The sequence below is a fragment of the Bactrocera oleae genome, chromosome 6, assembly GCF_042242935.1.
Source record: "Bactrocera oleae isolate idBacOlea1 chromosome 6, idBacOlea1, whole genome shotgun sequence".
NCBI lineage: Eukaryota > Metazoa > Arthropoda > Insecta > Diptera > Tephritidae > Bactrocera > Bactrocera oleae.
In genome coordinates, this window is record NC_091540.1 from 68,662,540 (window position 1) to 68,689,089 (window position 26,550).

The window sequence follows — 26,550 nt, forward strand, 5'->3', positions numbered from 1 at the left end:
GGAGTCATTAAATGCTTTCAAATGAAATGAGTGCAAAGCGCAAAGTCAATGAGTTTCTGGGGCAAACGTGATTTTACACAACGCAAATGTATATATGTACGTATAAACACACACACAAACACACATGCACATAGATACTTTGTATATGCAAGCATATAAGCATAATGGATGTACGTGCAACACATATGTAAGTCAATATTCGCTGTGTTGCAAGTGCAGCTGAAGAACACAAATAAAAAGACACATACATGCTGGCATAGACGTACAGAAAAGTCAAAAAAGAGTAAAATAATATTCGCACCAAATCAGAAACTTTTTACTTAAACTTTTTTGGCACGTTTTTACTATGTTGCAAGTGCCGATTTGTGTTGTAAACCTGGCACATACTTAGCGCATACACATGTAGCGCACGCGAGCCATACAGACTTACATACATTATAAATACATACATAAGTAGTCAAGTTTGTATGTGTGTGTGTGGCAAAGTATTTTCAACAAATTTCCAGCAAAGTTTTCAACTTGCAACGCGTAGTGAGCGTGCAAAAATGTGACCATTCAGGCAGTCAGACACACAGACAGACAGATAACCAAACAACCCAATTTCATTGAACGCTTTAAAAGCTGCCTGCAGACGATGATAAAAGCCACATAATGCTCGCTGATCGAGCGCGTAATAGGGCTGCCACAGAGTAGGCATTTGCGGTAATTCATGTTAATGGTTATGGTGTATTTAAAGTGGCGGTCAAAGTGGTTGCCTTCTTCGCATAAGGCGGTGTTAATTGCAACGGAAACTATTGACCTAATTTTAGATTTATACAAAAACAAAAAAAAAACAATACATGGATAAATATGTATGTGATATATATGATATGTGATATTACCTTTTGTTTTACATATACTCGTAGGTCGTCTATAGTCATTTTTATAAATAGTTTAAATCTTGTTAAAAGCTACGCTTCTGAGATTAAAATATATTAGGTTAGCTTGGTCTCTAGTAAAAATTTTTAGAAAATGGCGACTTATCGAAAAAAAGGTGTAAAAATTTACCCTTCAAATTGGCTTTAAAAATCGAAATTATTATCCAAAATCTTATGCCTTCGATCGCAATTAAAAAAAAATATATCAAATAAGGACGTGCGAAAAGTTCAAGTCGATTGGTCCAGCAGTTTCGTAGAAATTTTCTCCATCGAGTCCGAAAACATCGTTTCGAAAGAAAACGAATTTATAATTTTGGCAGCTGATCACTCTTAGTTCAACATTTTTACAAATATATTTCATCGCTCATCCAAAACTATTTGTCGGATTAACTTTAGATTTTCTGAGAATATTCTAAAATATACTTGTATATATATTTTTTCTTTGGAAAAATTAAAATGTATTTTAAGCAACTACTTCCCCAGCCTAAGAAACCAGGAATGAAACAGTCATTTCGGAAGCCATGGTTTCCGAACTTTGCTCCTCGTTTACACAAAAAAAAAAAAAACGTTTCATTAAAGTTTGGTCGATGTCTTAGCTGTATCATTGGTGTATGTCTGTACTTCAGTATCAAATACTGAGTTTATTTTTAATTTAATTTTATTATTTACATCATTTATAAGCGTTTTATGGTCTTACGTCAAACACCGTCCATTTTTATTACATTTTAATTGTATTTATAATTAATGACTTAACGTTTTTTATTTATTATTAATGCTTGCTAATTTTGAACAGCTAACCATTATTGTTTAACGCCTAATAAAGCGTTGGCTTGGGAAAACTTCCACAGAATTTCGAAGTTGTACATGAATATACTGTACATACGTATATATAATTTATATTTATATATAAACTCGAACTCACATCTGTATATGGTCATATCATATGAAAAATCAAATTTGCTATTTTAATTTTAATCGCTGCATGCACGCGATTTTCAAGTGTGGTTCTAGACACAGATATTTAGAAGTATATGCTATCTACTTGTATATTATTATACTGTGCACTTTGAAGTGATCACTCGAGTAAAATGAATTGTTTGTGTGTTTGTAACTGTCCGCCCCCCTTCAAGTTATTTACAAGGCGGGGTGAAACAGTCAGACCAAGTCAAGTCTTTTGAATTATAGCAGCCTTGAGCTCGTTAGAAGAGTTCTTAGCTTTTGTGATAAACTGTTGCTTTGGCTAATATATATTTATGTAGTGGTGGAAAAAATCTGTGGCAGGTTCAATTATACTGTTGGCTCGTTTTTGGTGTTTTATTAATTGTGGCTTTCGTCAGCTCATGTATAATGCATGCTTATATGTACTTGCATATATACATACATATTAGGGTGGAGCGAAAAAAACATTTTTTTTGGAGCATTTTGGAAAAAAAAAATTTTTTTTACCATCTAGAGATTCAGTTTTAAAGTAAGTTTTCGACAAATGAGTGAATACGTTGAAATTGAAAATGAAATGAAAACATACAGAAAATTTAGTGAGGCACACTGACGTTTTAGAGAAGATCCCTATTTAAATCATTGTCGAAGAAATTACAGGAGTACCCTACATTAAGATTTCTTCCATTGAAAGTCTACATTTTGTCATGCTACACATAATATGTATATGTATATGTATGTAATAACAAAGGTTGGTATCTTCCATACTAGGTCTTGTAATTAACGCTAAAAAGTTTTAATAAATATTTTACAGGAATTTGATCTCAATTACGAAGCCTCTTGTTTTCTTAAATACATACGTATATACGTATGGGTTTTTTCATATCAATTAGTATAAGAAACTGAATCATTTGAACCGAACCGAACTGCTGTTCAGAGATACTCATAAACCGGTTCTTGAACCGATATAAGTATTTTCTGAGTGATTCGAACCACTGAACCGAACCGATTCGATTTTTGTAGTGATTTGTAAATCTGGTAAGAATAACATATCTATAATTAATATTACTACTTTCGCGCTATTTTACATAAATTTTAATATTTTTTGACATTTAACTTAAAGCAATCGACATAAATTAGTGACTATATTTTATATAATTCTGTATATGTAGGTATATTGTAAATTAAATTTATTTTTCGATGTAGTTTTTTATTCTTCTGTACATATTTATATATACAGCGATAACTCCATTTGATTTTATGAAATACTGATCAAGTATTAATTCAAAACTACAAAGAGAGTTACCTGATATCTTGTCTAAAAATTAAAATCTCTCTATAACAAATATGATTATCTCCTAACATATCCTTCTCACTTGTTCTCATATACATATTTTTAAGTGTATATTTATACATATTTTAAGAATACACAGTAAAATTTTTTAAGAAAAAAATCTAATATTCTTCTGATGGAGTGGATGAACTGAGCGGCTACACTTGAGAGGGTTGTAACTCAAAAACTATTTGAGATATCGATTTAAAATTATAGTATGTTATATTTAAAAATATATTTTATCGAAAAAGTATATATTTTGCGAAATTTCACATTAGGTGTATTCGTTAGCATTCTTATATAATTTACAAATCATACTCCATGATTAAAATGAGTTCGTTTTGAATGTGTAACGAAAAATATTTTTATTTTCCATTACTATTTTAATATAAAATTTAGTTTCCCATGAAATCAAAAACTAGCAAATTCAGGGAAAAGTTTTCATGTGCAAATTTTATGTGTATTATTTAAAGTACCGAGGTGGAAAAATCGAAAATTGGTCTTTAATTGACAAAAGGTGTGTACAAGTTAATTAATATTTAATATTTGCAAAGCTTTAATGCTAGAGAGACTGATGAAAAAATTGCATCTGAGCATGCAAAAACAGTTAATCAGTCAACATATGAGTAAAAATACAATTAAAGTGATCAAGCGCCGCTGCAGAGCAAATTATGCAGATGAATTTACGATTCGTAAATACACATGTATATATGAATATATATACATATATGTATGTATGTCTGTGTGTGTATAAATCATATGAAAAAGCATTAAAATGCAAAAAAATGTATGAAACGATGAGTGAAATCAGAATTTTTATAACACGCAAATGGCATTTAAAATTACATATTTTTAATATATGCACAGTTATATATTTGTACATATGTATATACGTATATTTGCATATATTATTTTCCGAAAAATCCCAATTAACCAACAATTATTGATAGTACAATTGAATGCACTTGTTTGCGCAAATCCCCACACTCGATGTGCATACACGTGCGCATGTAGCAGTGAGTCGGGTAAAAATCAGCGCGCACACACATATAAGGACATAACCCCAAATAAGTGTTGTGGTAAATGAAAGTTAATTGGTGACATAAAACGTCAATGCATCACAGTTGACAGTTGCAATGCAATATTTTTAATAATATCTACCGTTACTGTTGTTGCTACTTATTTATTTATTTATTGATTGTAGATGTTGTCACAACAGTACTACACATTCATATATACAAACGGACACGAGGCTTATATATCAATCATGTTGTGGTTGTGTTGTTGAAATTATCCTTAATAAACTATAGCTTATTATTATCACTATTATTGTTATTGTTGTCATTGGTTACTTCTGTCACATTTATTGTTGTTGTTGTGCGCTTGTGGCGGATATGTGAATGCTTTTACATTTTATTCGTCCTGTCATTGTTTGGTAAATATGCTTAATCAATTGATTAATGAGCCATGACGCGTGTGTGATGAAAAAAAAAATCCAATACATATGTGGATATACGGATGGGTGTGTGTAATAATATATATATATACATTTGCAGTTAAATATTTTTATATGCCCTGCAACGCGGCATCAAACTTATCAGGAAATATATAAGATTAATTTTGAATATTCTTGCGAAGCCGAACTAGTATGAAAACATTAGACTTTTACCAATTATTGAACATTATCCGAGACACTGAATCGTGGAGGTAGGTAGGGTAGAGGTTCCACCAGGTGAGTAATCACTCTCTTGTATCAAATTCAATTCGTTAACTTTCTTACGACTGATATTAGTACATGTAAACATTTTTACAAGAGAGCAGCTCTCAAGCAGCGAAAACTCTCTTCATACCGAATTTAACAAGCTAACGTTTAAGTAAGCATTTGATAAGAGAGTAGAGCACAAAAATGTATCTAGCAAAGAAGTGGCCAACTTTTGTTTCATCATTTTCTATTTTTGAAAACACAAACTGTAATTTATTCCTTAAAGAAGTATATACGAGCTATTTTGAAGTGGTATATGTTTCTGACCGAAATCTGACTATTGACAGTTCGTAGTACATCAACTTGTTTGTATAGTATAAATTATAGTCAGCTGACTAGTTAGAATTTCAGCTCAAAATTAGAATGATTTCTCTTTAGGGTAAAAATTCGGGTAAAGTATATACTTAATTCACTATTACCTGGCAAGTATATCTTAGAATCGTGTGAAATTTTAAAACCGATCGGTTCAGCCGTTTTGGAGAAATATTCTTTACTTAGTCTGAAAACTGCGCTTCGAGAAAAATACGTTTGTAGTTTTGAGAGTTTTGGGATTACACTAAGTTTAAGAATCTATATATAATTACGCTAAAAAAAAAGTTTGCATGCCCTTTTTTTTGCATGCCCTGCTTTTGACTGTGTTCACGACATATATGGATAACATTATTAATTAAAATACCGTTGGAAAGGAGAAGACATGTTGAAGTGCATAACGTTATTTTTTCGCATGTGAAATTTTCGGAGAATATATTGCATTTTATTAAAGGTTCAAAGGTGTCCATTAACCGATATTGATTCTTTACCTAGGTACCTACGTCATGTCAATCGAGAGATCATCCTGCATGCACTGAAAGTATTTAGTCTGATGGAAACAACTAAATATAGCAGATGTAAAGAAAGCCATTAGGGGCTCGATAAGGTATTAGCTGCAGAAAAAATTTAGCTTTGCAAGTTTTTGAACCAATATGGTTTTAATATAAAAGGTAATGTTATCAACACAACACTTTTCCGGATGATTTCATTTCTGATTATATTCGCATTGCACTCTGACACTCAGTGCAAATATTTTACATGTAGAATTTATGACAATAAAAGGTGATTAAAAACAACAAATAAACGCTTAGTAATTCAATATATATAAATACACAGCGCATTTGTTTGTTTGCATCCGATTCCACCTGTATGTGGCTGTGCACGCGTGAAATATTTATTCGAAAAATGTTTAAACTGCAATTGCAATGTAATTGCGACTAATTTGGTGCTTAACATGTCACACGACACTACATGCATGTGTTGTACTTGTATATATGTACAAGTATACAACAATAAAAACATAGAATGCGCTTGTGAAGCTAATGTGGCAACAATACAGAATTGTTAAGCACGACTATTACCTGCTAGCGTTAGTCGGAGTGACGGTAATTTAAGTGTGGCTAAATTACGAGTTGCTCTTATAATAACAACAACAATAAGCTTAACAGTACAATAAAAGTAATAGAGACAGCAGCAAAATGTACTTCTAACGAGGCAACAAGTGTGCAAAGACATGTTATACGCGTAATTCGAGGCCATAAGCCTGCTCATGTGAACACGTTGGTACATACATAGATACATACAAACATTTTTGTACTTCTATGAAGAGCTGTGGAGGAAAATGTCGAGATATTTGACAATGTGGCTATACTGAAAACTGAGGGGCTTCATATGTGATATGAGATTATATTGGATCTATAACTACATTCGTGCGGTTTGCTAAGAGTTGGCATAACTTTTATTGTGCTATTATATTTATTGTTCCAATATTCCGAACTGTCCTTTTCAGTAAAAAACAATACTTTCTTTTTCAGTAAAAAAAATACTTTTTTCTTTTTTTACTTTACTTTTTGAAAATGTGTTATGTGGGCAGTTCTTTTCCATTACTCCATTACTCTATATCTTTATATCTAAAATTTCAGCCGCAAGTCATTGTGTTTTGATGGAAGTTTATGGTTAACGTTCTCTAGCTGAGCGAACGTGCTAAAAGTGCAAAAAATCATATGTGATACTTGGCCAACCAGCCATGATGCCATTAAGTGGGATTAGAAGGGCTTCTACAAACCGGGTGACACCACTAATGAGGAAAATGGCTGCCGAAAATGCCCGAAGTTTGCGACAAGACACGAGACAATAATACTCATCATCACAATGCTCGGCCTCATCTTGCACGACCGGTTAAAAACTATTTGGAGAACAGCGGCTGAGAAGCTTCGTCTCACCAGCCTTATAGCCCAGACTTTGCTTCTTCTGACTACTATTTGTTTCGGTTGATGCAGAACGCTCTCACTGGAATATGGTTCACATCAGAACGGGGTATCACAAATTGGATTGATTCACTCTTAACTGCCAAGCCGGCCCAGTTTTTTGGGATGGAATCCACAAATTGCCAGAGAGATGAAAATGTTATAGCTTCAAATGGGTAATAATTTATAAAACTATTGTTTTTTCTAAACAAAAGTTCAAGTTTTGAAAAAAAAGCGCACGAATATATAGAAAAAATCTGCGTATAAAAACTTGGTATAGGGAATACAGTTAAAAACTGAGACTAAAATACATATAGGGCTTTTCGGCATCTATCTTTCTCTTCAGCAGCCTATAATAATTATAGAAACGGATGGATAGCACTAGACGCTATAAAATACCAGATTTACTGAATCAGGCATGCTAACATTAACAAAGTTTTGAGAAAAAGTTATGTATATATAAGTAACATATATATTATATATTATATATTATTATAACTGTACTACTGTGCACAAACTACCGCCTACAAGTATTCAATTCCTCGTCGACAACTTTTACGGTTATTACTGAAATTTGCATAAAGCGCTAAGAAGTTTGTCTAATATTTTTTTATTGTATTGTAATTAAGCGTATTTTATTCATTATGTGTGTTATTGGTGTTATTTTCTAGATTAGTGTTATGTTAGCCACTTCAGGCGCGACAATGACGGCTTTATTGGTCATTAAAACAACAAGCGACACTTGATTATGACCAAGTAATGGCAAAGTGTGTTAGAAGTGTGAACAATTTTAATGAAATACAGTAGAAAATATTAAAAAAAAAAATTTTATAAAAGGAATTTCGAAATAAGAATTTTATATAGCTTAAGCTGGAGTCCAATATTGCTGGTATGTTTGAAAAATCATTAGTACCAGAAATTTTTGGGTTTCGGTTGGGTTTAAATTAAATTTAATATTTTATTTAAAAACTTAAAAAGTAAAAATTGCATTTTAGTTAAAAATTAAAATTAATATTTTAAAATCTTGTTTTTTTTTTTAATTTCTGCTGATAATATGCCACAGTACAGTTAAAAATGAAATTTTTATTCAAAGAAAAATACCAAAGGCAAAAATGCATGAGAATATGTGTTTGTAAATTAAAAAATCTTTTTTTTTTTGCAAATTTTCAGCTGTGACATGGCTAATCATGGCCGTCCCACGCTTACCAATTCAAGGCGACAATAATATGCAGCGCCACTTTGTTGGCTTTAAAGCAAAAACAATACAAAATGTGCATGACAAATTTGTTGTAGGAGTTACACTGCAGTTCGAACTACGCTGGCGAGTTATTACTGCAATATATTCGCTTATATGTGACATACTTAAATGTATATGCTGGTAAGCTTGCTCTTGTTCAAGTCAGCGCAATTAACTGCATCATTAGTGCTATCGAATTTGACGCTTAAAACCAAACTTTGACATTATTATTTTTGAATAGCTATAAAAGAGGCTTGAGCTGAAATTTATCTAAGGGGGATGGTCTTTAAGAGGTGTAGAGTTTTATTACGTTGAGATGGCGAGGAGTGTCATCAATATTATTTGAATTCATTCAAAAAGCTAATAAGGTTTTATTTAGCATAGTTAGAATGAACCGATTTAGGTGAAATATGCACTGGTATATAGGGAATAGTTAATAATCCCACAAAACAAATAGCAAAACTTTCCTACCGTCAAAGCTGGCTTGTTTGTGTTTTTTCGCTTAACGATATCGTAAGTAACCATTCGCTTTAGAAATGGATCGATGAGCGTTTTTGAGGTATCTCGGCCTTCCAATGCTCAGCGCATCTTTCACATAAAAATTACAACCAAAATTGCGAGTAACAGAACCATTAACACTCTTCACATTTTCAGCCACCTGGTTTGTATTTTTCCCTTGTTATTGGAAAACATAGCTACGCCTGTGTACTTCGCAAATTATTTTTGTATTTTTGAACCCTGCTGTTTTCTAACCTAGAGACCGGCTATTTAATTAAACTACAGTTTGGTGCTTAAAATATTCCATTTACTGACAATTTCAAAAAAATATTTGCTTATTGCTTGTACATAAATGCATTCGATGCGCTTAATTTTGTCTGTCATAATAATTCATGGCCTCCATGGACCATTTAGCTATTAAGGATTTTCAATACATGCACCAAAGTTACAATTGCTTTTTATTATTACAAAAAAATGAATACAGCTCACAATTTGACAAATTTGAAGCAATTTAAAACAATTTCGTCTTTTCAGTTACCTTGCAATAAATTTTTATGCACATGTTGACATTTTAATTGAGCAATAATTACATCATTACCAATAAATATTTAAATATATATATTAAAAGTATGAAATAGCGCTGGCAAAAATGTGAAGGGGTATTTGTCACCCACACAAGCGCAACGAATGCCAGAGGCGAACATTAGCTTTGCATTGTGAGCATGATGAATGGACTTCCCAAACCATAAGACCGCAAATGAGTTATGGCTTTGAGTTTTTTTTTGTATAATTTTTAAAATTTGAATACACAAAAAACTCAGCATAATGTAATTAAAGCGGCATTGTGCCGTGCAGTGCTGGGATTTCAGCACTAAAATGACAATAAACCTAGTTAAATATTTTAAACGCACGATTTTTTAACGGTTGCATGCCGCAAGAGCATTTATGAGGCTTTTATTATTACATCAAAGTGCCGTTAGTGTAACGAAATGAAAACAAAATTGCCTTTTACCATAAATATTCGTGACTTAATTTGACAGCATTCAATGGAAATTAGAATAAATAGAAAAATCAACGCTAAATAAAAGCTAATAAATATATTATACAAAAATAACCGACTCTAAATGGCTAAGCGCCAGTTCGAATTCCAAACACAAACACGAAATTCTCTTGTAAATAAAAAATAGGCATATATATTTATAGCTCATTTAATTCCTTTTGTGCCTCCATATTCATAATTCAGACAGTATTCATCAGTTCATCATCACTTATATTGCGGGTTTGCATTCCCGCTTGCCTGCCATGCGCGCCGCACCAATTAACGACTCATTCTGAGGCCGCAGCGATGCGCAGCGCGTTGCTCGTGTTAATTTCATTTCCATTATTAGCACATAACTGCAATTCCATATGCCGTTTGCATGTAAGGGTGTGTGTTTGTATGTGCTATCAGCTGACTAATTGACTTACTGGTTGGCTGCTTGCATTGCTGGTTGTTTATAATGCTCCATATAGGTATTTATGTAGATATGTATGTTTATGTGTTTCACGACTCTGTTGACTAATTTTCAAGGTGCTATATATTCACTTTAATTGTATAATAAAAAGGCGCCTACTTGTTGACGAGTTTGTCGTTTAAGTCTTTCGTTTTATGGCTTAATTAACTCACACTGCCATTGTGTGTATTTTTTGTGTGTGTGTATATAATATAAAATAAAGTTTAAAGTGTAAATGTGACTCACCTTCTACACCTTAGAACTATGACCATTACAATAGCACCTATAAGAGCTGATATGATTGAAACTATGATTAAGGTGAACGCCCAACCTAATTCGCCGGCGTGATCTGTAAATAAAGTAATAGAAAAATAGCGGTTAATTAATTTCACTGTGGTTTATTCAATTTCAAATGAAAAACAATTACTTATATTTGAATTTTTTTGTAATTTGTGTAAATTGTACTAATTATATAACAAACTCAAGAAAATCAAAAATCAAATGAAGTATATATTTTTTTTGCGATACTGTCTTAACCTCGCTGCCCGATAATGACACACTATGACAATAAAAAACAATTTTTCATGTAATATATTATCGCAGTCATTTACTAAGAACAATATCGGTCGGTGATTCGATTCTTGTTTAATAAGCAAAATAAAAAATTTTAAATTTGAGTCTAAAAGCCGACCATGTTGATTACAAAATCGCTATTTTTTAGAAAAGCTTAGTTTTTCTTTTGTAAACTAAATACTTATTGGACCAACTTTCTGTAAGAGCGTGAAGATTTATACAAAAAACAAAAGTTTACTACAGCTGTTAACTAATTTACTTTAAATAAGTTTAATAAATTATTTCAAGCAAAATACGAAAATACGACATAATAAATATTTTCTTTAAAAATTGAAAAAAACGTTTGCTGGAAACAAGAATAAAGTTTTTAATTTCGTTATGAGAAATTAAAATTCCTCTACTTTTATACATCTTCCTGAGCTAGAAGCGCCAATTATTCCGTAGCTCAATAACTGCCACTAACTTCCACATTTGTAATGCAATTTTTAATAATTTTCACTAACAAATCATTTAAATTGAGCTGAAAGTATTATGCTCAATAAGCGAAAGCGAGCAACTTATTGGTAAGCAAATTATTTAACAAAAGTCTGTGTAGTGCGACATGAAAGCTTTCTTGATTTGTCGCTTCCCACTGACTAAGCTAAATAATTTATGCGGCAACAAAATATATATTCATTTTATTGGCATAAAATATTTTCCGAATGCGAACATAGAGAGATTGCTGCTTCTCTGGTCAGCTGTCTGATCTATCAAGGGGTATACCAATTTTCACTGTAAATTATATTTATTGCTACTTTAGAGCGATTTGCTTTCGTTTTTTTACTCTCTTTTCAAAAATTACAATAATTTAACAGAACTTCATTTGATTATTCACACAATGGTCGTAGGTGTATAATTATTCTTGTAAGGCTGCACGCCCACTTCCTTACATCTTCTTACAGTTTCTTCTTGCTTCGGCGATTTATATTTGGACTATCATTTTGATTCCGTTGCTTTAATGGATTGAATTATTGTCAATTTGCTCAATTGTTTGAGTTAGATGGTATATTTTAGGCCTGCCAAATAAATAGTAATTAAGCGTGTATTTGTAATTATAAATTTGGTAATTATAAAGGGTGGTTCATACCAGCATTGAAAAAAAATATATATAAAAAAAAAATATTTTTTAGCAAATGTTTACATTTTATTCATTTATATGAGTTATTGAAATGCTCATTTAATTTTTGAGAACAGCTTTCAAATTTGTCTATTAAAAGCTGTTGCCTAGATTAAGGATTAACCACACTATTAGAAGTATAGACTTGAATAGGGTACATGAGGTTTGCCACGAAGTTTGTAATGTAAATTATACTTATGTATAGGTATGTGATCAGCATGATGACCTGAGTCGATTCAGCTATGTCCTCTCTCTGTATATACAACAATTCTCTCAGTTTCTGAGATATCGATCAGAAACGATGATATCGGACCACTGTAGCATATAGCTGCCAAACAAATTGATGAATCAAAATAAAGTTCTTGTATGGAAAACTTTATTATTTGAAAAGATAACTGCTGAAAACTTTGCCTAGATTAATTAAGACAGTGCTATAATCTCCCAGCAAATCGTTTGGATCAAGATAACATTAAATGCACCTGTGAAGGGTAATATAGCTTCGATGTAGTCGCAGTCGCACACTCCAAAGTGTTGTATCCTCAAAGTGAAGGCAGCTATTGTTAGTATCAATGAATGGACCACCCTGTTTCTAAGGTGGCCTACAAATTTTAACTACTTTCCTTTTCATAAGCAATAAATGGCGGTCTTTGTCTTACATTTTGTTGTATGTTTAGTAATGGCGCTATTTATTTGTGTTGTTGGCGCAACTTTTACTCTTGTTAACAAACTTCCGTTTACGATTTTATCTCATTTCCTGTCCACATAAACAGCGCACAACGAGTGGAAGCAGTTTTACATAGTATTTATTGGTGTTTTTGTTGTTATACACTAGCTGGCAAACGCGGTGAACTGGTTTGAGCATTTTATTTGCACTTGCTTGCTCGTCGTAAGATGATTTGCGGTTTTGACGCCCCACAAATTTATTTCGTTGTTTTAATAGACGTATAGTTGTTGTTGCTGTTGTAGTACTTAATGGCTATGCATTGTTGTAAGTGTGTGTATTTTAATTACTTATTTCACCCGTAATTTAACTTTGAGCTCATTCATGCCACTGCCAACACTCTTTGCTGTGCCGCAAGTTTCTAAGCGCCAACAAAATCGTGCCACACTTGCCACAACTATGTATTTATATGCATACAAATGTACACTTGAAGGCAGCGTCCGCTGACCGTCTGTTAGAAGCGCTCGGCACTTCGGTATCATTAAAAGCGCATAAATATTTGAAGCAAACGTTGCGAGAAGACAAAGCTCGGAACCACAGACAACACACAAGCGATGGCGCGCGGGGCGAAAACGCTCACTGTCCCACCGCTATCGTTGTTGCTGTGTCGAAAGGAGGTCATTTCGCTTTTGTTGGCCAATTTATTCGATTTCATCTCCCGCTTTGCGCCTTACTCCTTTCACTTGGCTGCGTCCTTTTTCGCCTTTCGCTTTTCTCCTTTGTACTTTGTATTTGCTTTATTTATTTATCGAAAACTTTTCAACTAAGCCGACAACAGCCAACATTTGTATGCCCCAAGCCTTTTTGGCAGCGCGCTTTGTGCACTCACAGCGTCGAACACAGTGGGACAGTGCCGCAGCTCAGCAGCGCAGCGGGAAGGGTGCACGAAAGGGGTAGCCGCCGTAAGGATAACATCAAGCGGTTGAAATGTTTATTGTTTTTTCGACGATTTATAGTTTCGTGTTGATAAATAAGTAAGTAGTAGGTCCAAAGTTGCACTCAGAGCCCTAAGTGTGGTCTTTTTCGTTTCACTCATCTACGTGTGTATGTTTTTGTTTGCTTATGTTCCTTTCATCCTTGTGGCGTTTTGTGCCCAAGATTGTCACTTTGTGATAAATGGCGAAACTCAAAGAGTGAATGCGTGCTCGGCTGCGCCTAAGTGAGTGGGTCATAGGGTTCTTAATTTTGATATCAGCGGCAACAGCGCTCAACAGCTGTGTGTGGATTAGTGCCGTCTGTTGCGGTGCAAATTGATGATCAACGAAAGTGATATGTTGAAATTAAGTAAGGGAATTGGGGCATAGTGACTAATGCTCTGTGTTCAAGTGCAATCAATTAGTTTGATATTTCCATTTATTATCATATATATGAACATACATAAATATATCAATCGATTTGTTTTCAGTTATTCAGTTTGTAGTGTAGACATTTGTATTTGGAATCAACTACTCGACTGTTGTTTAGTAAAACGAAATTTGTAGTTATTTATAATATATTCTTTTACTCTAATTATTTTATACATAGTTGATATATTTATCGATTGGCCGAATCTATCGAGTATCGTTATTAATTTAAATGTATTAGCTAATTATATATAACTAATACTAATTTATATTAAATTATTTTATAAAGATATTTTTATCGATTAATCGAATCTATTGATGATTTTTATTTATTTCAAGTACTTATTATTTTTAACTTATACTAATTTACTTTCTATTGATAATTTTTATTTATTTCAATTACTTATTATTTATAACTGACGCTAATTTACTTTGGATGCTCTTATAAAAAATATTTTTATCGAACGTATCGATTATCTTTGTTTAGTTAAACGACATCACTAAACTTTTTATATCATATATTTTTTTATCGAAATTAGCTTTTAAAAATATTTTTCGCTGAACTTGTAATTTTTCTACATAATCGTGTATATTAATTTTTTCGAAGAAGGGCTAAACAAATTAATTTTTCTTTCTTTTTACAAGAAAAAAGTTACAAGCAAGTTTATAAGTATGCGCATAATAAATCGTCGAATAATGGACGATATTCTATCATTTCGATAAAATTACTTTTTGAAAAGAAATAGTATCTAATAATTTGCGGCACGTTACTTGATCTACTCATACGTTCCTTGAGTACTTACAAGTCAATATTTCCAATCTTCCATCTATAAATACTTATATGATTCTTGATACAAGAGAGTCAGAAGAGAGTATATAAATATATTTGGTGCGTACGGTTCTTGTTAGTTAGAGATTTTCCTGTTTAATATGAATTTTCCAATCAATTAAATTTTGTTGTATGCTTTAAAACCCTCACGAAGGACTGATTTTCAAGTCACAGTATTATACTTAGTTAGATATGAAATATTATTTTCGAAAATGGAAAACTATTGACCTTGAAGATATTTTATCTCGAATAAACCAACGTCTAGCGATCAAGCTCATGCTTACAATTTAATATTTTGTTATGTGTATATAAATTTATAAATATATCAAAGCTTTGAACCACGATTAATCTAACTGTGTTCACACACTTAACGACTCAGCAATAGCGGGACTTTTTATTGTGCTGAAATTGCTTGGCTTTAAGATAGCGTTTTACAATTTCCTTAACACATAATAAAAGCTTTGCATTATCTATTCTACATACATCTCTGGCGCTCTCCTTTTCAACACGGGCGCGTTGTGCCACTTCGGCCTACTTAATGCGCGTTTACTGTCGCAATTACAATTAAAACGAATTTGCCAGCCAGTAAGATGAAAACATTCGAGGATATAATTAAAGGAAACCCCATTACGAAATGAACAAACCAGGCGGCTCCTAAGCCATTTGCCGTTTTTCTGCTTATCTCAGAGCCATTAAGCTGGCAATAGAATTTTTTGGCAAGCAAAAAGCAATTGTGTGGGTAAGCATATTCGGAAGGATTATGTGCAGCGTACAATTCAATAATACACACCGTCAGCAGAAAATTTTGTAGAACAGAAAAGTTATCGATTTTTTTTTGACGATTGTGGCGTTGACAGAAATCAGCAAAGCAATTGAGGGCAATCAGTGCTGAAAATATTGGAGTGCGAAAAATGAAAAGAGAATAAAATTAACAAAAATTCGTAACTAATGAAATTTGTATTTTGCGCGGCAAAGAGTTGATTAAAGTGTTAAAGAACGTATTGGGGTGTGACAAAGCTCATTTACATTTTTTGTTTTTGCGAAATCCAATCAGCGACGCGTGTTCGAACTTTTATTTTCGTTTGACTTTAGTTTTGTTTTGCTGGCTGTTTTGGTGGCAAAAGTTCAACCACCAAAAGGCGGCCAAAGGACCAACATGAAGTGTGAAATATTGTCGGCACACATACAAGCTCTGGCTAACATATTGGAACACTGTCTCGTTGCAAGCATTCATATGTGTTGGTGCAACATACAAATGGTCAACCAGCACTTCCCCTCACAAACACTCACACACACACACACCCAGCTCGTGGTGCGGCAATTTCATGCTCTAATTCTAGTTTTAACCACAAATTTTTTTCTTGTTTTCCGACGCTGCCGTTCCTGACACCACCGTCGTTTGAGCATTTTGCAACATTTCCATTTAAAGGGCAAATGCAGCAAAGTTTTTGGTAGGAAAATGTCGAAAAGTGGAAGAAGCAGCACGGCCGGTTCGTACGTAAGGCCAGCAATTGCAACTTGTACAACTTGTGCAACACCATTAAAGTCGGCCACACAGACGTGGCCAAATGCAATTTTTGCGGCTTCAATAAAATTGCCAATTGTATACTCGTAACTAACATAGAGAGGGTTTCTTTGCTTGTAGTTATATACATACTTGTATAATATGTGTGCTTGTGTATGTGTGTTAGTCAATTGCTTACGATGCGCTGATTGTTGCTGTTGATGACTCCGATTTGTTGTTGGCCCGACTTGCCGGCGTAGTCGATATGGGCGATAGTGGTCCGTTGGTGGTTTCGTGGTCATGAATGAATTTTACGACTCTCAATAAAAATGAATAGACAGTGCAGTTGGTATTATGGACTTGTACTATATATATGTATGTTTGTGGTAATTGTGGGAGAGTATGGTGTTCGATTAATGGAGACGACTGTAGATGCTATCGGCAATTGTAGTAGATGTTAGTGCAAATAAAGTCGCTAGGCAATGCGTCCTCATATGTGTCAGTAAAATGCTGAACGGTTCAAGTTTAATATTGAAAATATCGGAAAATAATAATACATAAAACCCCATCTTCTTCCGAAAGGGTCGCAAGGGCAAAATTAAGCAAGGATCTATTTTATCAATGGTTGTGAAAGAGAGATACAATATTGAAGGTAAGGTACAGAGGGAGGGATATATATAAAGAGAAAGAGAGAGAAGGAAAAATAGAGAGAGAAAGAATAAAACGATAGCGCTTACGAGATTGAACCAATATTCGACGGTACTATCTTGTACTGAAGCACAAAAGTTATCTTTATAGTTTTCGGTTTTGAATTCGTGTACGCCTGTAAGAACGATACAGCGGAAGATAAGTAGGAGATGGAGGTGGATAGAGAGAGAGAGTAAGAGAGGAGGGAGAGAACATTTCTTTTATGCTTTTGCTGAATATCGAATTTGGTATTAAAACTAGAACAAAAGAAATAAGGAAAGAGTTAAGTGAAACATTGTGGGAGATTCAAAAAGGGGGTGAGAAAGAGAGACAAATTTATTTATTCATCTGTTGAAATAGTGCTTACGGGAATAAATCACGTGACTCGACGCTACAATGAGAAATCTGATATTGAAGCCTAAAAGCTATAATAATAGTTCGATTGAGACCAGTCTTATGTGGGACTTACTCATTAAAATATAGATTCCGCATTTTGAGTCACAATTTGCGATGCGGTGATCACTGTGCTGTGTGCTCACATGCATTTAAGTATTCCAAAACGCCTTCATGTTGCCATTATATGCCATAAATCCTTTTTATGCACACACAAGGCTCTCACTGGTCACGCTGCTGCCACCCAACCACCCACAGTTGGCCTCGATTCACTTCGATTGTTTTTGCTGTCGAATGAAATTGCCGCTTAAGCATTAAATGGCTAAAGCAAACTAGTGCATAAGTGCTTCGGAGACTACCAGCATTTGCAGAATGAGTGCGCATTAATTACCTTAAACCTGCTCATCGAGCGCAGCGGCGCAGTTCAATGCAGTTCGCCTCAGCTAGGCCTCAGTTGCTCGTTCAATTAGAACTGGGTGACAATTATAGTCAACCAATATTTATTTTCAACATCAAAGTGGTAATCCATTTGCGCCCACACAAAGTTAATGGCTTGTGCGAATACTTATAGGCATAATTTTGATAAGCATCTACGGTTTTTGCGCCGGCACCCACACCATCTTCAAGGCAGTGACAGTCAGCTAAGCAAACAGTTAACAGCCTACTCAACAATTCTAACGAAACAATTGAAGGCATAACTTTTGTTCGTTTGTAGGTAGGTCTTCGCTTTGTTCTAACATCTGTTCAACGAATAGCGAAGAACCCACGGCGATTATGCAAGTGTTCTACAGACAAGCGCTAATATCCTTTGTGTTAACTAACTCACTCTGGTTGGCCGCTCACCTCATCTCCAATTCAATGCGCCGCGGCAACAAAGCTTAATGTATGTACAAATAAAGACTTCATTCTGATTAAATTTTCTAGTTAATAGTTTTTGTTACAACAACAACATGCCAAAGTGGGCGTCACAGCGGATGTAGATGTCGCTGATTTGCAGTTGAAGCATTTGCTAACAATTGTAGAATCAGAATCGAAATGTGAAAACATAAATTAATGATTTATTTGTTGTAACGATTTGTTTTTGTATTGATTGCTTAGCTCCGGCTGCCGCGTAAAACGATATCTCCACAAAGGATGGGTTTGTTAGAAGAGTGGTACCCATACGTAAAGTGTATGTAGAGGGTGATTTTTTTGGAGCTTAACGATTTTATTTATTATAAATTAACTAAATTTTTGCTTTATTTGTTTGATTATTTTATATATAATGTTTGAGCTAAATTTGGGGCCACTTGTACCAGCCTTCCCAATATTTTCGGCTGCAACTCGCCAGTTAATTAGCTGGTTAATCAGCATACTCAGCTATATCATTGCTTGAACGTCTGGCTACAAACCTAGTCTAACGGAAGCGACGACTTTGAACGTATTTCCTTTATTTATTAGCTTTTGCACCCGTCAAAGTAACTCAACATAAATGTCAAACGCAAGTGTTTAGTTTGAACGTTGTGTTATCTATAGTTATAAAAAAGCACCTTATATGTATTTTAGCAGGAAAATCATTCGAATTATATTAATGTATACATATGTACATACGTGTATACATCTGTCTGCCAGTACAAACTGGAGTTTGTAGTCATAATTGAACATTACAGTAAAAATATGCACCGATTTATGTTCACTGATTATAATGAGAGCTTAGTGCAAAAACAGTAACATAAATCTTCCGTGCTTGTAAAAAAGTACATATGTATGTAAACATACTCGTACATATACATATATGTATAGAGACGCTTGTGCGTTGGTGTGGTGGCTTGTTACGAAACTTTTTACATACCATATATGTATTAGATTTAAATACAGTCTTAATGTACATATATAAATACATAAATACGCATAACAGTAAGTAAAAATAACTGTATGCTTCTCACCCTACAGCTAGATACATAAGACAAAGGAGTCCGTTAAGTATTGTGGAGAAAATGAAAATAAAGCATTCATCATTTCTTGCGCAAAACTTAATTCTAATCTTCTCTTAGAACAGATTTCTACCATGAACTGTTTACTAATGAAAACATATATTAGGGTGGAGCGAAAAAAATGTTTTTTTTTTTGCTTATCCTGAGGGTAAATTTTGTAGATTATAAAAATGAAAATTTTTGGAAAATTAAGTGAGTAGATGTTAAAAAAAAATATTTTTTCCAAAAATTTTCTTCTTTTATAATCTACAAATTTTACCCTCAGGCTAAGCAAAAAAAAATTTTATTCGCTCCACCCTAATATATATATGTATGTATAAAAAAATATGATAAGAATGGCATCATATTTTGTTATAGATAGCATCATTTGTCGTGATATATATGGGTCATTCCATCGAAAATTTACATTGAAACATAGTTTTCGCACAAAACATTTTTGTTTGTATTCTTTGAGGCAAAATAGTTGACACGTATTTTTTTTCGACTCAATATGAAAATTTGTGGAGTTATACCTTTTGATCACAGTAGTTAAGCCGATCAGCAACGATTGACTATTTCCAAACAAAACGAATATTTATCTGTGTCATTTGTATTAATTTTGAGCTTAAGATGAAGCCAAAAATGGTTTAAATTTTCAACAAACCTTAACCGTTTCTAATCTGTACTGAATTTTATATATAATACCGTTTTTGTGATATTACTAACTCAGCAGTGGAAACCGAAAAATTGTACTTTCGATTCCATTAAAGGCTACCTTAATGTATGTATGTATATATATAAACACAATGCTTTTGGACTTTAAGAATACATAACTTTATTTCCAAAGACTAAAGATGGTACATTTTCGGTAGTTAGAATAACACAGCAGATCTAAGAAACGCGCTAGCTGTCGCTTCCATATAATTTCTATATTTCTAACTCCTATATTTATGATTCAGGATTGTTCTCTTACAGAGTTTCGAATGGCAAATATTTTTGGTAGTAGTTCTTAAAAATTGTGGCGTTTTCAGGAATGTGAACGATAAAGTGTCGCATTAAAAATATCGAAAGATATCAGAAATTGCTCAAAAGATTTATGGAAGAAATTGTGAAAATTTGGATATATTGATATATTTTTTATTTTATTAATATTATATCTATAAATATAATTTTAAGCTTTTAACCGAACAAAAATAAACAGATCGTTCTCAATAAATCGGTTCTTTATTTTCAATGCCGAGCTGTTTTTAGAGCTTTCGCTTCCTACTAAATGAATCGCCTTAAACAATTCTATGAATCGAGTTCCAAAGTTTACATATATATATATATAATATATATATTGAGCTACAGATGTTATTTATTCATGAATTTTGCAGCATGTTAGCCAAACCAGTTCGATCCATTTCTTCTTTAAGGACACACCACTCTTCTCAAAGTATTATTGACTACAAAAAAAATATTATCGCAGACTCCCTTTTTTTTATAAAAATTCCAAAGATGCATCCAGAAACTTCAAGAAATTCTTGAAGTGATAAAATATTCATTTAAAACTCATTACGTTTCATTGTGTTTATATAAAAATTTTCAAATCCAAAATCAATATAAAGTAAGCAGAGTTCACTGACGTGAGGCGAACAAAATATTCATGAGTACAACTTAATTTCATAGCTCATTATCTCGCACCAAACAATGCATCAATTAAGTGATATAAAGTAAAATAAAACACACAGACACACAAATACAACTTCGAGTATTTGTTAGGCCTCAGCCGTTGTGTAACCCTATAGACCTAGTCACTTGCGCCGTTGGGCCATAGAAATGGCGAAAAATCGACTGCATTAACAATGCCAACGAGCCGCTAGGAACAGACCAGAGCAAGGCCGCAGTGGAATCATCCAACGGCATATTGAGTCATTGCGCCAGCGAAGCAATGGGCGCGACGAGAGAGTCACAAATCAAACGTTGGCCTTTGGGCGGCCGCGTAAAATAATTCACGCCAATGGCAGCGGCGGGTGAAATGACTGCGCCGACAAATTCAACGACCGACGTTTGTTCGCGCACTTTGCTGTGGAGATGAAATGAATCGAAAGTCAGCCAACTTTGTGTCGAATGTTGAGTGCTACTCTTTGTTGTTGTTATTATTATTGTTGTTGTCTATGTTTAGAGACGACTGTCATGGTTGCCGTTTCTACTTTGACTATTGTTGTTGCTGTTGGTGTTGGTGTTGTGAGGCGAGCAGCACAACAACGAAATTGCTGCTAATCAATCATCATTGAACATCGATTACTCCAGTTGCTGATAGCGCAGCCATTTGTCTTTCCAAACGTGAGATTCCAACTAATAATGCAAACAAACTGACAAATGGCTGGATTAGGGGACCGCAAGGCAAAGTGGCGCAGAGAGCAACACAAACTCATACACCCAGATAGATAGGCTAAAATGTCTGAAGCAGGCACCGCTAGCAGATGGGCAGACAAATTGATGAATCGAATTGTGGATGTGAGTGTGGAGGCGTTGGGGGTTAGGCGAACGTATGTTGGTTTCTGCGAAAAGGCCATCCAAGAAGTTATTGTTGTCGCTGCGTTGTGTGTTAAGAGAAATTGTGCACTAGACGAACAGACTAGTTCGTCAACACACCAGCTCACCGGCGGCTCAGCGGATGCATGTCTGCTTAGACGTTTGGATCGTCTGTTGGACCGTGCGGCGAGCTAGAACTCTACGCTTGACTGACTGCTTGATTTGACGGCCGCCTGCTTGGCCACGTAAGCGGGCTGAGTGAGCGCGGTGAGTGACTGTTGGCGCGCAGAATGTCGTGGCTGTTTGCTACGTAGCGGCAGCAGCACGGAACTAGCGTTGACGTTGGTTTTTGAGTTACGATGTTTGTGCAGCGATAGCAATTTTAGGAAAACAACAAATAAATCAGTGGAAGCACTTTGTTTGGTGATTTCTGTGCGATACAATGTAACCGCCATCGCCTATTGGGCAGTGCAACAACAACAATAACAACAAGTACAGTAACGATAAAAGATTGTTAAAACAATAGCGCGATATGCAACGAGTGGCTGCCTTGGCATGAAAGCGAAGTGCTGCGGCATGAAATCCACTGACGTGTGGCAAGGCGGCATGCAGAGTGTAGTGGCATGAAGTGAAGTTGCTGCACTTCAAATAGCTGAAGCATTAAGCGCATGCAGCAAGCTTGTTGCAATGATCATCGCTAACTTTGTTGTAATTATTACTTGTTGGTTGTTGTTATTGTTGCGACTCAAGCAGCGAGCTACAAACATGACAGCTGACCAAGCCGTCGACGAAAATCGCCGATTTTCGCTGAAAATTGCTGCAACATGCTGAGCGCTCGAAGGAAGAAATTGTCAAATGTTGAAGGCTGCATGAAAATGGCTGACAGCGACAACTACCGCAACAAAAACAACAACATGGCAAATAGTATAAATATATCTTAAACAAACAAATTGTTAGAAAAGCTGAACAACATAATTGTAGCAACAAATAATGTTGCACATCAAGAACTACAATAAAAGCAACAGGCTATTTTAGCACACCAACAACAATTGTAGATGCTTAAGCAATTACTAACATATACAAACAAACGATTAGTAGAGCAAATATTGATGGACAAAGGCAATAAATATTTGACAAGCTTCGGTGGAAAAAGCTGTTGACAATGCATTTGGTTGGAGCTTTTATATATATGTTTTCTCGCTTGTTTACTTGCAGAGAAGATTAGTAATGGTAAAAGTCAGCTATTGAGATTACTATTTGGGATAAAGTAATATTTTTAATCGTAATTTTAATAAAGTAATACTTGCACTACCCAAGATGTTTTCCGGCTTTTTCTATACTTGATGAGATAAATTATATTTTGCATTTATTTTAAAAGATATTATATATGGTTCGATATAGACTCGTATACATATATGTAAAGGCTCATGTTATTCCGCGTGGACTCCTTAAGTGATATTTACCATATTCGTTTCTTATTATTAAAAGTGTCGTCATTAACGCTACACCAGTTTTAGTCAAAAGTTCCATTCTCAAATTTTAGCTCGATTGACTTGATGAATGTTGCGTCCTCAGCTACGTTGTCAAGCATCTTTTTTGCGGCCTTTACTCGACGTCGTAAAACATTCTCTTGGTACGAATCTAGCATTGACACGCTTCCTACCAAAAACCTTGACCAAACTGTATTGAGTACATCGATAAGAGATGGTGAGCCTCTGCTGCCCCTCTGCTATCAATACGATGACTTTTAAGCACTGTTTTTTTTTAACTCTTTCGATGTTGTTCTAATTAACAGAGGTGGATGACGACTCGCAATAGTCAAGTTTTCGATGACTTCATGACCTTCACTGAAGGCTTACAGCCATTCAAAGATTTTTGTTCGTGATAACAACCGTGACGTCCGTAATATTTTCAACGATTCCGAAGCCGTGATTATATAAAGAGTGATGGAATATTTAAGGTATACGAAACAAACCTCAACTATTTATAGAAAAATATACCTATTTTTTAGTACCTTTGGATTTTCAAAATTTTATAAATCTACTATATATGGCAAGGCTTACCACTTTCGCTAACTTTTGTGAGAGAAAGTAACACAGCATTGCACCTATCACATTCTTATTATTTTAGTTACCAAAACATCCTGAATGAAAGTTTTCGTATGACAAAATATGGTGACAGTTCGGAATTGACTATCGAGAAAAGGATAATAATAGAAAAAAATGTTTTCTATAATTTCAGTTCACATCTGAGGATCTAGCCACTTACATTTTGAGTGTTAGGCGTACCTTTACATAGACTTTATATACTTTATTCAGTTGAATTAAGCCTTCGTAGTTGCTTCTTTGCATTTGGCGTGTCGCTACACTGTGCGCCCATCCTAATGTACGATTATATACACATAGAGAAGTACATATAATTAATTTAGAACGCGTATTTCAAATTTTAAAAAAGATTCCCTTATAAACTCGCATTGGTAATTTAATATAGCAATTATTTAATAACTATAACAATTTTGTTGCCAACATTTACACTATTGTAATGGAAAATATGCAATTTTACTTTTATGCGCTTTTCAATCGCCATTAATCATCATTAAGCCGAGATTTCATGTAGCAAATGCATTTGTAGTTTTACGCGCTGATTTCTATAAATGTGTGTGTACAAGTGTTGCGGGTCATTAAAGTGCCATTTGCAACTCGTTTACAATAAATATAAATTACAATAACAACAACTATTGAATTTGTAAAATATTTAACCGCGCATTTTGGCAAATTTAAAAAGTGATTGTAATCACTCGCATAAAACTCAAATTGAAATTCACCAAAGGCTGCAAAACAGCAACAAATACACACACACACACACATGCACATGCAAGTGTATTAGTTGTCGCATGAAGTGGAGGCCAGTTTGGCTTTAGCTTCAGCCACGCTTGATTGCTTTTCTATGTTAATTTTGTCACATCGAACTGCAATTAAGCTTTAAATGGCGCTCAGCCATTGCAAAAGCAACAAAAACAATAACAGTAGAGTTTTTGTTGCTTCAAAAATATGCATGTAAAAGAAAAAAAAAACACAAAAACAATAAATGCCAACGTGTATCTAAATAAGTGAAATATTTTAATAAAATCGCAAACGGTGGCAACTACAGAACACACAGCGAGCGTGGTGCGCAGCCACCTGCTGCCGAAAACATGTTGTTAATCATTAGCAACACATTGCTGCCACTTACATAAACGCACACACACTGCACTTGAGCGCTGCAACACTAAGCAAAGGTTTTTTGGGAAAATTCGTTAAAATTGTTGTGCGACACTTTGGCGAATGGCCGTTGGCCATCAGTTGCCGATCGTGGCCAAAGTGGCAGCGCATTATCGCACCGAAGCGGATAGGCAGCAAATCGCGGTGTCGCGCAAATGCGATAAAATTGCTGTGACAACAAACACAATGCAACAGCAACAATTGCGCGCTTGTACCACATTAGTGGTTGCAATTGCATTTGAAATACCGTTGCTGCCATGGCATTAAAGCGGCTGCGACACTTTTATCTGATGGCCGGACGGCAGCAGCGCTTGCATGGTTGCACGGTTGCATGGTTGCCGGATGGTCGGTTGAACTGGTTTACTACGCGTGCATGTGGCATTAACTAATCAACTACAACAATAACTAATACAAGGAAATAACAACAAGAGCCACAGCTATAATGAAATAAAACACAATATATTTAGCATACTTGCACCCGAAAGTGCAACTCAATTAAATTAAAATAAAATTGAAAATTTACAACAACAATTACAAGTACTTTTGACCGACAGCGCCACAATCGCATTTTCCGGCAGCCAAAGCGGTTGGCGATTGTGCGCAGCTGTACAGTTGTGCCAGTCAAAATGTTAACCAAATGTAAATAAGAGTGTGTGAATCATATATTTTTTTATATTTAAATGCAAAATAAAAGTGTATTGGAGCAGCTATTTACAGCGGCTGTCATGGCGAAAAATGCGTATGGCATGCCACAAATGTTGCCACTGCCTGTGGCCACTTTGCATTGTGACTTTTCGGCATTTTGCAGCGCTCACGCCTTTATTACTCACACAAATAGGTTTGGAGGCATATCAGAGTTTAATTAATAATGTATAACGGAATTAAATAAAGTTGAGCCTCGGTGAATTGAAAATTAGAAAAAACATGGAAATTATTTTTGATTAACATTATACTTGTATATTTGAATTCGTATTTGTATTCGGTGAGTAAAATTTTTCTGCCTAAAATTTTTTCAAATTAAAAACTAAAAAAAAATTATTATTGTCACAGAAGAATACAGGTTATAATCGGAGTACTAGCCGACATTTTGATTGTTTACAAAATGACAGCTTCCAGAAAAAAAGCAGTTAAATTGTTATCAAAAATGATATTTTTTCGATCAT

The 26,550-nt window shown here is 34.4% G+C and overlaps 1 protein-coding gene across 3 annotated transcripts in view; it reads right to left on the reverse strand.

The window, feature by feature from the left end:
• Window positions 1-26,550, reverse strand: part of LOC106622943 (uncharacterized) — a 252,322-nt gene that overhangs the window by 19,732 nt on the left and 206,040 nt on the right. For all 3 annotated transcript variants that reach the window (XM_036364489.2, XM_036364488.2, XM_070111422.1), the window contains one exon: window positions 10,699-10,801. In XM_036364489.2, coding sequence (XP_036220382.2) covers window positions 10,699-10,801 — 103 coding nt within the window. The remainder of the gene's footprint in view (window positions 1-10,698; window positions 10,802-26,550) is intronic.